At 45.7% G+C, this 11,916-nt stretch overlaps 1 protein-coding gene across 1 annotated transcript in view; it reads right to left on the bottom strand.

The window, feature by feature from the left end:
• Positions 1 to 11,916, bottom strand: part of T265_10076 (hypothetical protein) — a gene marked incomplete at both ends in the record, with an annotated part of 51,061 nt that overhangs the window by 29,199 nt on the left and 9,946 nt on the right. Inside the window, 10 exons of the mRNA XM_009176344.1 lie at positions 2,532 to 2,698; positions 3,600 to 3,848; positions 3,936 to 4,025; positions 4,207 to 4,477; positions 5,206 to 5,436; positions 5,869 to 5,965; positions 8,100 to 8,550; positions 10,261 to 10,401; positions 10,519 to 10,802; positions 11,296 to 11,409. Of these exons, the coding sequence (XP_009174608.1) occupies positions 2,532 to 2,698; positions 3,600 to 3,848; positions 3,936 to 4,025; positions 4,207 to 4,477; positions 5,206 to 5,436; positions 5,869 to 5,965; positions 8,100 to 8,550; positions 10,261 to 10,401; positions 10,519 to 10,802; positions 11,296 to 11,409 (2,095 nt within the window). The remainder of the gene's footprint in view (positions 1 to 2,531; positions 2,699 to 3,599; positions 3,849 to 3,935; positions 4,026 to 4,206; positions 4,478 to 5,205; positions 5,437 to 5,868; positions 5,966 to 8,099; positions 8,551 to 10,260; positions 10,402 to 10,518; positions 10,803 to 11,295; positions 11,410 to 11,916) is intronic.

The raw sequence follows: 11,916 nt of genomic DNA, 5'->3' as shown, positions 1-11,916 counted from the left end.
GTTGAACACTGATGTCATGCTGTCGATGATGATGATGACGATGATCGACAGTAATAAACCGGCTATAAATGTTGATTTTCAGCCACTAAACGACCAGGGAAAGAACCACTTGGAAAATAGGATGGCATATATGCGCTCTTGAAGTATTTAATAGAAGTCACCTGACAGCGTATATAATGCTCGTATTCATCTAATTGAGAACACTATACAGGTTGTTGTTGGTGAGAAGAGATATGGGAATTTTAATGACGAATTCGTCCAGTGGGTGAAGCCAATCTATGCTGAAGGGCCGAAAAGCATCGTACGACTACTTCATCCATCTTGGGAATCATCAGTAGTGCACATCGCGGGAATCTTCTGGAAGTCGTGACCTCCGGGCTAGCAGAAACAGCTACACAGTACTTCTTGGCTTTTCAGCAGAGACTGGCTCCACTTAAAGGGCGAAATCTTCACTGTACAAGTGCTACGTTCTTGTTGGGAAGTGTCAATAGCAGACATGCAAAAAATCCCCATGAAGACCTCAACAGGAAAGCTTCTCGTTGGTAGCTATCATCATTCAGCTAGCAGTAACTTACACCTAGACAGCCATCAGTATTTCTATACACATGAAGTCTAGCCTCGACCGACTCCCAAATGGCGATTTCTCATTAAAACTTTCACGTATGGAGTGGTCTTCGGTGCCTATTAGCCGCACAATGCTCTTAGCTGCAAAACCTTTTAGTGTGGAACGAAACTTCTTGCGCTGAAATGTGGCATTTTGTTGCATATGTGCTCAAACCAAAAACCATCCTTATCTACGCTCATATTCTTGCAGCCCACCGAATTTCATTGTCCACTGGAGGAAAAAGTTTTGTGGAATAACTTCCCAGCACCACTGAGACACCGGGATGTCTAAATGGAGCTCAAAAGTTTGGACTGGTACTCTGAACTTAATTTCCCGATTGCTTTAGTCTATCAGGGACACGTCATAGCTTTTAAAAATTCAAGTCCATTGTGCGAATACTGAGCGCCGTGGTTTTCTTTATGGGAGGATTATGCACAGAGTTCAACACTCTCTTTGCCAACATAACTATCGTGTACAACTTTCATCTAAGAATATGGCGTACATTTTCTCTGTACCAAAAACTCCCGATTTAGGTAACAGCTTTCGAGAAACAATTTGCGTCCATGAAGTATCACTCGGGCAGAAACAAAACAACACCTACACGAGTCCTTCACAAACTCCCACAGCTGCTGGATAACAAAAAAATCGTTCAGCTGTAGTACCCTTTCGGCACCTAATTGCCATGCCACTCGGAAGAAGCACGAGGGCTGGGCTACTGCCAGACTGTCCGGGCCTAGAGAGGGAAAGTCGAGAGGCAGAGGTCTGATTCGAACCACGGACATTCCGGTCAGTGAATTCGCGCTCTAACCACTGAGCTATATCAGTTTGAAGCATGGCCATCTGTTGTTCCTTTGCCTGAACACAACTTCTAAGCCACTGGCTGTTAGTGTATTTACCAGGAATCGTAAATGACTTTTCACACCAAGACAGATCACAAAAACGTGCGAGCTATCAAACAGCGTTAGCGATTTTGTACTTTTGTTTCTAAATGTCATTTAGTAAGTAACTCCGACAAGGAAGTCGTTGGAACGACTTCTAAATTCAGTAACAACGAGACTAAAGAGGAAAAAATAGGAAGAACTTAGAAGTATTACCACCGGCTATGAAACGGAGGAAGTTCGGTGAAGTGGATGAAAACAACTGAGTACTAGCCAACAACCCAAAGACCACTGTCAATATCTTTTCTGGATTTTTGTGAACGACTAAAATGAACGGAAGTTCAGAAATAAACTTTCAGATTGTGGGATTTAAATAAAATACGCAGTAGAACGTAGAAACTCAGATACACTAGAGTTGGAACTCAAAATATATGGTGTTTAACATACCGCATCATACCCATGCAGAAAGCAACCAATCAGAACATGCACACAATTTGATGTTCAAGGACGAAATAAGATAAGTGGAAATTCGAGGACTGGACCGGCCGAATGATACTGATGACGGGCGAAACTTGTAGCAGGTTGTCCAAAGTTTGCATCAAACTTATTGGTAGTATTGAGCAGAATCCTAACACACTCGGTACTTGTTCGCGGAACACCAACAATTGAACAGCAGAATAATTCAATCACAAAGACTCCATTATGAGTACGGATTCACGAATGACGTAAAGCTGGTTGGGAAACATAACTTTCGCAAAACTGATCTGTTACGACTTCATTTTGGGCTGAATCTCCAAAAAGGTGGTACAGTTTTGTGGTCCCAAATGATTTCCAGATGACTGTTGTGTGAAGCGAACTCATTGCACGGAATTCAATCTATGATTCACACCACATAGACTGTTCACAAACGACGTCGACCATGCGTGGAGGAGAAACAATGACCCCGAGTCGAAATTGAGAGTAGAAGAAGTACCGTTCAAAATAAGAGTAGACAGAAACTACTGGTTGATTTACTTACAAGATAGCAACCGATGGAAGAATGCACATACCTTACAGTAAACTTCACGCTTCCTCGAGCTGCCCTGCTCAAAAGCCAGTTGTTCGATGGACCTGAAGATTTAGTCGAAGGACCACGAGGAAAAACAGATAAACGAGACTTCGATTCCACGGGCTGTTGTTCATCACCGGCCATTTTCTGCAGTACTTCGTTGATTTCCTGGTGAGGGTAATGAATGATGAAGAGACCTTCCAAAGTAAAGGTTGATACAACCTATTCAAGAATCCCACTAATGGTACCCGCGCTTCAGTAGCTCACGGAAGCGTTAATAAACATACTTCTAGCACAAAACTGGATCGAACAAACATCAAACGGCCCAGTCCCAGGTGTACACCGAACCCAACGTACCAACAATGACCATCTATACTCCTCATACCGGACTCAGTGTCCTACTGTATTAAGCAACACAGTCTATCAACATGGGACTGGGATGCTATCGCTGAGGCTAGTCAGACAGAGCTGCCTGTCGTAACTCCGGTCATCATATTGGACAGTGAAGCCAATCAGTTCCTTTAAAACAGCAAAGTGTAGGATGCGTTTCGGGATCGCCGCTTTTTAAACTGTAATAATAATAATAATAATCGATTAGGTGTGACATCCTTTCAGTGCGTAGCTGCCGTGCTACTCGAAGGTAGTACGAGGGCTGAGATACTACCAGGTTGCTCAAGCTCAAACAGGAGCAGCCAAGACCCATTCAGAAAAGGTCTTGTTTACAACCCACGTACAGAGGTGTACTTGGACTGAAAATAGCCTACTTAAACCGGGGGCTACGGGAATGAAGCGCACTGTCTCCAACAGTTTCCGCGAACAAAGAAGACATGCAACGTTCCGAAATAGCTCAATGTAAACCACTCCCAGTTACGCTCGGTTGGTCTTGCTAGGAAGCTGATAAACACCGTACAGTTGTGCTACCTTCGTTTTGAACCACCGTCAATTCCAATATCCCAATTCACAAGCCTTCGCACAGGGCATCGATATACCCTTTGAAATCAGGAGATAAGGAAGCTCAGAGAGGGGTGTTAGCCAGGAACAGGCTGGGTCTCAAAACGATAGTACTTACCTTCATGAAGAGCTTGAATACAACAACAATGTAGTTGAGGAGGTCTGTTGTCAGTGTTTGTTCCAACGCCCCAATTTTCACTTGAACATGAACGTACATTCCTTGCTCAGCGGTTAGACCACGCGTTAAAATGGGTTGTTTACGTTCGCCACGAGAGTACTGTCCACCGGACGATTTGCGTCGAATGACGGTGGTTGAGACGCGAGGCAGAGCGATTTTTATCGAATGAGGAAAGTTCTCTGGTGGACACTGAAAGAAAACCAGGTGGGCGATGAGCGAACGATAATTTAAAAAAGAAGAGACCAGGAGTAATTCTCGGAAAGCAGTCAGACGTACCATAGATTTGAGGCTAATTGAGTGTTCGGAAAGGTCGATATCCACATAACCGCGAGGTCCCAAAAAACCGACAAAATAGACAGGATTCATCTAAAACAAAAAATCATGTGAGGAATGGGGCAAGATGGATTACCAATTACACTAAACACGTGAGTTTAATCAATAAATTATTGGTCATCCTGACCACCCTGTCAAATTTATCTTCGAGTAAAACACAACAGCAGACGTGACACCTTTCTAACTACAGAAAAAGCACTGGTGCTTGACGTACGTTATAGACCGCAGCTAACGTCGGGTGCAATGCAACATTCACTGTCAAGCCTTGCGCCACAGCAGTTAGACTGAACACAAGTGGTGGATTGGATGGCTTGACCACAGCGGTTGCGGTCGCCATCGCAGTGGGACCTTCAGTGGGTGCAGTTGACAGACGATTGGCACGGAGCTGAGATGCGGCATCGCTTGCCGTGGTTGTGGTAGTGCTGCCTGTCGTGGGCGTAGGCACAGGTCGTGACGCAGCGGAAGTGCTGACTTCGGGTATGCTCCTATAGGGGAAAGGCAGTCCAGTGAAATGAAACACGAGCGCTTATCAAAAAGGACGATGTATCATGCTACGGAAATACTCGTGGAGAAAAAGCGGCAACAAAAAGTGAGAATGCAACCCTATCATGTGCTTATACGGACCTCGTTAACGTTTAGTGATTCGGTGTAAATGATGAACCGAAAAGTTAACTGGCTGGTATAAGTTCGCAACCCACAGTACCTTGGTGATCACATCTGACTTCTTTGCGCTCTTCACAGAAAAGGAACGCTGAGGAAAATCAACGGAGGGTATCCTCAACAACTGAGGCGAGAAATTAGTGTAAGCGATCTATCTAGGCTTGTGTGAACGCCGATAAGCAAATGCAACTAACGCAGCAATGAAAGTCAGCAACCACTGCCGGCTGAAAGTTTAAACTGACATTATCAGAACCCAGGAGTGTGTCCAAGGTAATCCACGAAAACCCCGAATTTCTATTCAGGCGGCCAGGTATCCACGCAGATAGAAAATCTGGACCTAACTGTTACAGATTGTCGGTTGACCTAGGCTTTTATCGCGGGGAATGCTGATGGCACAGGTTGTACAGATAACTATTTCTCTGCTCACGGAGCTGGGCAAATTAACTGCAAACGTCAGCAGTTCGGCGTAGTTTAGGGACGTATCGGTGTGTAGGCCCGCATAAATTTGCAACTGAATCGCCCCGCTCTGGAGCGCGGAAGTCTACACACTCACCTGGGATGCAATTGGTTACGTGGGGCGGGCGAAGATCGCAATAACTCGTTAACACGGGATGTGATGCGTTTGGCCTGTCGTTGCATTACTCCGTGCAAACGGACTGGGTGGTGTGGCAGGGTGATGGTAACGTGACCAACACTGAGCACGCATGCGTTTCGCTCAGTCTGACGACTTCGACGACAGGAAATCATGGAAAACGACCGTCCGGATTTCATACGAACCACTTGCCTTGATGATGAAAGAGAAGAAATTTGATAAAAGTAACGGTAAAAACGGCTGTCGGATGGGGAATGTCATCCAGAACCGAAAAAAGACTTGCAGAGTAGGATGTGGTTAGTCCCGAAAAATAATCCAGAAGTTATTTCCTGGTAAAGTTTCTCGGAGGAGCTAAGTCAATAAATAACCCGCTGATAGTGGCCCATCTCGACTGCACAATGGCGCCACTGGTTCCAGTAAGTGAGATGATGTCGATCAACCTTTTTTGGAAAAATCCCGAGCGAGATCATTTCCGGTCACGCAGTAGTTCAGACAGGCCTAGATTTGGAGCGATAATTCTTTAGGGCTGGTTTGTAAATCAAGTAAAAATTCAGCAGCCGCCCTGGATAAGTCTTTCATCAACAGTGCAGAAATCAAACAGATAGTCCTTGGGAGGAAACTTACTGAATATGCTGTAACGCCAACCTTTCGAGCAACTGCAGCTGACCTTCGCCGCAGTGAATCAAGAAGCACTGTTCCGACACTTGGTCAGCGAAGTACCCTGAAAGTGAATGGTATCGAGCTCTGTTTAACTGTCGTTCGACAAAATTAACCTGAAGTGCATATTGACAAGTTTAAGAATTTCATAGCAAATTGGTAATTCGTCATAACCGCCTGTACAGGCAATCGTAACACGTGTAAAACGTACGGAATAACTCGTCACCCATGTACTGGGCACCACATTAAGGAATCAAGCAACTAGCCTAGTTGGTGACCAATCTAGTGAGATGGGTTGTTCCATGTACACTCGGGGTGGAGCGGTATATCGTTTGTTCCCTTGGTAAACAATACGTGGTTTTGTTGGTGGGCAAATGTTCGCTCATGACACAAAAGTCTTGTCGGGCCAAGTGCGATGGTTACCAGGCTTTAAGGTGATCGCCCTCGACTAATACACAAAATAAGAGTTGAATATCGGCTAGGAGTACTTGTTCGTCAGTGGATCGAGGGATTTGGGACAAGTGTGAATCGGGTTAGCGAACCTGTTCCTCTGGTTTAGAATACTCCAGCTGATGACTCCTGTTAGGCGTTGGTGAAGTGCTTCCACCCAGGGTATTTTTATCCTCTCGTATCTCAAGAGTAGAGAAGGAGGCACCATTTTGTGCTCCATATGAGTAGAACTTCAAATTCAGTGTCTCCACGTGTCATTTAGTGGGTGTCGCTACTAGCAGCCTCTGAATAAGTCAGGTTGGCTGCACTTCTCCACTCCTCGGTGCATGGGCCAACGTTTGTTCTAACTTGAAATTCCATAGTAAGGAAGCATGTGTCATCCCTATGCTGAATAACAATCGTCAGAACCACTTACCATAGCTTCCCTGAGTACCGCTCACGGAAAGGTTCGAATTTCTGAGGTGGTGGGCTCGTCAATGTGTTTGACATTCCATTCCGACTGGTCTTAAAAGTCTTACACTGGGAACATCGTGTTACTAATCATTCGTATTACATTCTGCTGGAAACCAGTTAGCTTATGGATTGGGTAATCCATGTTCCAATTCTGAGGAGTTAGCGAAATGTCACTTAAACAGGAATAAAAACCACGCAACACGGTTGCATTTTTGTGGGTTGAAGGATTATTGCCCGTATAGCTTGTCTGAAGGCGACCAAACAACAAAACATTATTTTAACGACTGATCCTTAACACGGGGAAATTTGAAGATATTTAGATCCATAAACTGCGCCTCTGTTCGCTTGTTATTTGATTGCGAAAGAATATTTACCATGGTAAGCAAGACATACGGCAGAAGAGTTTTCAAGCGCTTCCTCTTTTATTACCATAGAATCGTCATGTGGAAACTAAACTCCATCTTTCGACAAATATACCCATTTGTATATCAATTTGGTTTTTACGGAAGACTCAACTGAATCTCACGTTTGTGGTATTGTTCAACTGAATGTGTTGCCCAAAGGCCAATTGATGTTTCAGTTATTACGATATTCGAGATATTGAAGTGTATTTTCCATAAGGGAAACCACTTTCAAGTAGAACAGAAGATTCACGGAAACTTGGAAACTGTGCCTACCAGATGAGTCCCCAAGAAGGGCGAAACCGGTCATGGACGGTTGAAGAGTTTTCAGCAACCTTGTGAGTAGTTTAATTTATGAAAAATAAACTCCATCTTATTTAAGTGCGTTCGGTCACCTGTTAAAGAACGATACCATATCAGGTGTGGTCGGCTCGACAAGGAAACGGAATTTTCGAATTCACAGCAGCGAATTTCTAATCATCATTCGAAGCTGTACAGTGAAATGTCAAACCGGGTAGCCAATATGTTCGTTTTAGTATTAAGTCAAGGCTACAATACTCGTGATGAGTGTTGAAAAAAATCGTTCAGCCGTGGCATTCTTTCGGTGCCTAACTGCCATGCCACCCGAAGGTTGCACGACGGCCGGGATACTGCTAGGTTGCCCAAGCCTAGACAGGGGAAGTCGAGGGCAGAAGTCGGGTTGAGTGTTGACGATGAACCTCCCATCCCGCAGCTGATCAGAGTAACTAAAAAGGCGAGGCCAAGAATTCTTCGCATGGGTCCAAGTCACCCGTTAATGTATCAGTTTTAATGTTGATTAAAGATGATTGCACTGAAAACTATATCTCATACAAAGGTAGCCTACACGAACAAGGGAAAAAAGAACCAGCTTACCTCGTCCGCGAATGCGCGTCGAGTGTGTCATCGATCCATGGACGTCACCAATACCGGCGATCAGATTCAATTCGCTCAGAACTGCACTAACATCCACTTGCTGGATCTTCGTGGACACAAAAATCTTGAGCGGCATGCGTTCGCTGCATACCCATGGAAGAGTGAGCTGCTCCATGGCAGTAGATGAGATCAAAGGCTCCTTTGTGTAGCGTAGAGGAGATGGGGCTGTGGGTTTTGGTGCACCATCTTCGGAAGTGAACAAACCTGGACTTACTCCCGTTGAGGATACTTGGTCTGTTGACAAGGGGGGAGCGGCGGGTCGTGTGCTTATTTGCAAAACTTCTGAAGGTCTCGTTGCCATTGTGGAAGTAGGGATGTGCCCCATTTCGATGTCTTCATTTAGCGGCTGATAGCTCACAGTGCTAAGAAGCCGTCTTCCGAGGAGAATAGGCTAGGGAAGGGAAACGGAAGATGGGACATTTTAATTAGACTGGGCATAACAACGAATAAGTGAGCCAGGTTACCAGGAGGACCGTAAAACCGAAATGTCATAAAAACAGGAAAATGCATACTGATACGACCTAGATAGACTGGGGCTGAAGTCCAGGACAGACAAATAACGAAAAAAGATCAGTTCTACGAAAAGATATCGTCTTGAAAACAGTCCCTCAAACGCCACCACCAAGCATCTGGGCTAGAAAAGCCAGCTGTAGATTGGACGCTCAAGCAGTCAATCAATTCAGCAACAGCTGACGATGACGAGTGTTCAGGCGTGCCATAGAAGCACGGTTTACGATAAAGCGTGTTCGGGCACATCGCAGAAGCAACAACCGACTATGAGGAGTGTTCACCCAAAGCCGATCAGGCAAACTGGATGAAGTTAGAAAGTGCGCCCCAAATACCGCGAGGACCTGTCTAACTTTCGCATTTATTTGTTTGGAATAAAGCTCGGTTGTGCTTCTCGTTGGAGAGTCCTTTTCTGACATTGAGGTTATCCAATATAACTTGACTTCAAGATAATTCCCCCCTTCATTTGCTTACTCTGCTTATGTACTCCACTCATGGTGCACTTTGTACCAGCAACTCGCGTTGACGCAAAGGCCGTCCGTCCGACACTTGTGTATTACCATGTATATGCGTGAATTTGTGCAGCTGACCTACCTACCCATGAGTATTCGAGTACCGTTTGCCGCGCCTGCCTTAACTTGTTTTCCCCCCATGAGTTCCGTGTGATTGCACCGCTGATGAGAACCGCGAAACCGCCGTCGGAAGGGACGACCTCAACCCACACTAGTGAGCCAACATTCCGCTCGCTGTTGTTCGGACGTTGACACTGTACGGTGCCGGTCAATGATAGACTTGTGTTCGCCGTGACGCTACGAACGTGGACAATTGAGGTTTGTTGTGTGCACTTGATTACCCTTGTACAAGTAGTACCGTAGAATTTCGAACCCCATTCTTCCCTTTGAAATTCGGGATCGTCCAACTTACGCGTCACTCAAAGTTCCCTATGGGGAACCCTAACAGAGATAATGGAGTGGAGACAGGAGTGAGCTGCAACAGGTGTCTTCTCAAGTATGCATGACTAGAGAATCAAACGCAGCGAATATCCGACTGCATAATGGACCAATGGGAACAACCGAGCATGTCATGTCAACAGAACAGCCATGCGCCGAACCAGTCAGGAACGCAGCTGACAGGCAAAGCAGTTTCCTGTTTTGGTAGGGACCACCCAAGTTCACTCCATTTATCTGCCAGCGTATGGTGATGAAAATCAGCAAGGCGATATACCGGATGTTTTCCTTGATAAGAAGCTATTTGTCAGGTTAATGGGAGCATCCGTTTACGATATTATTCATCCGAATCTACTGCGCAACACTGGCCCACGGGTTCCGATAGGCCAAAATAGAAGTATTTCTCTTTCCTACGATGGGGGTTGGTAAAAATCTTCCGACCACGGTTGGATTCCTCGCCCGACAGATTAGGTCGAAGGATACCGTGGAGGAGGAATACATATAAACCGCCCACGAACACTGTATCACTTAGCAAGCGAATGTTCCACTCTAGGGAGAAGTGTCAGTCTTCTACTGTTGGGATTCGAGTCATTTCCTACGAAAAAGTTTGCAAACTATGCAGCGTAATTCAAAAAGCCAGAGCGTACCTTCATGGTGACAGCACCAGGCGGTGTGCTTGCCTCCTGTGAACTTGTCGTGTTCCCTTCAAAGGCGGCTCTAGATCGACCGGCAGGTAACCACCGAACGTCGGAGTCATCCTCAGTGATCGTTGGCATTGTGGACGGGGGCTAGAATACAAGGAATCGAACTGCACTTTCTGTTGTCATACAATGTGCTACCACCCGTTGTGAAATAAAAAAGCTAAAATAACGTTCGAAAGTCTCTAAAATAAAACAGTAACTCACCTTACGCATGACAGTTTTTGTTTTCGGGACGGTGGTATACAAGTCGACGTAGTTGAGCAACCGGCGCCAACAAGCGGGCAATTCGGCTGCAGTGGGGCGAATGCCGACGAAGGTGGGCTTAGCGATGCTATCTGAGATGACCAGCTGATAGCTAGTGGGTGTGGTTGTTGGAATACTGCTCACAAGAGGATAGCCCTTATGTGAATCCTTCTCCACACTTGAACTAGACGCCACCTCACTTGAGTGTTGCTCAGGAAATGGCTCAATGAAAGCATGAATCGGTACTGTACGAAAGGGGGACAAACAAATTGGCGCTGAATTAAGCGTGAGAAGATGCGACAGACGTATGGTTATCTGATCTTCATGTCAATAAATCCATGGTGCACAAATGGTTTTCTCATATTCAACAAAGATTTCATCCAATGAGTGCACCCAATCTGTGCCAAAAAGCAGACGAGCACTGTACAGTTGTTTCACCCTTCTTGGAGATCATCAGCAATGAAACTCAGAGGGTTTCCAGCAAGTAGTTTGGACATTTTACCGTTAAGATATGAGCTGCTAATCAATAATGTGGTGAGTCGAAACATGGATAGGACATGGCGCCTCTCATTCTTCAATTACGGAGTCCATATCTCAGGGTCGCGTGCTGACTGGCCAGGATGGAATGCCCATTCCATTGGAGTTGCTTATTTCCGCATTCCCGTGGTAAGATTAATGTAGTTAAAGCATAGCAAGATGGCATACTGGAAGGGTAGACTGTAAATGAGGTATACTCACTTGGCACATCTGTGGAGCTGTTTCCGTGGCCACCACTTTCCACCGAACCTTCACCCAACCGCACATAGCCCGAGGATCTCGACCGCAAAGTTCCCTCCGTACCATCGGAAGAACCTGGTGAATGAGAACAAAACGAGAGTAGACGGACTAGGGCGGTTTATTCATTCGTTGGAAAACATTATCAGAGCGAACCAACTGAAACCGAACCTATCCTGTTTATCGTTCAGCTGGAACACCCTTCCGGTGCCTAAACCAACTGAAAACCTATCCTGTTTATCGTTCAGCTGGAACACCCTTCCGGTGCCTAACCGTCACGCCACCCGAAGGCTGCACGAGGGTTGGTTGCCTGCCAGGTTGTTCAAGCCTAGACAGGGAAAGTCGAGAGGCAGAGCTCGGGTTCGAACCACGAACAAGTGCAACTGTAATGGACGTTAGCATAGTCTCGGATGGGTGTGGAGTGACTGTGGAATGAGAAGAAGCAGAAGTATGGTGCCGATGAATATTCCCTCGCCATAATCTCAGCCCTACATACCATCGGTTGTGATCTCGACTTTTTGGTTCACCAACCGATGATCATCTCTTATCGAGGGATCTGCTCTCCTCAATCCGCTAAGGCTGTTA

This window comes from Opisthorchis viverrini, assembly GCF_000715545.1.
Source record: "Opisthorchis viverrini unplaced genomic scaffold opera_v5_335, whole genome shotgun sequence".
Classification (NCBI taxonomy): Eukaryota; Metazoa; Platyhelminthes; class Trematoda; order Opisthorchiida; family Opisthorchiidae; genus Opisthorchis; species Opisthorchis viverrini.
Note: the sequence above shows the minus strand (reverse complement) of the source record. Positions and strands in the feature narration are given on the sequence as shown.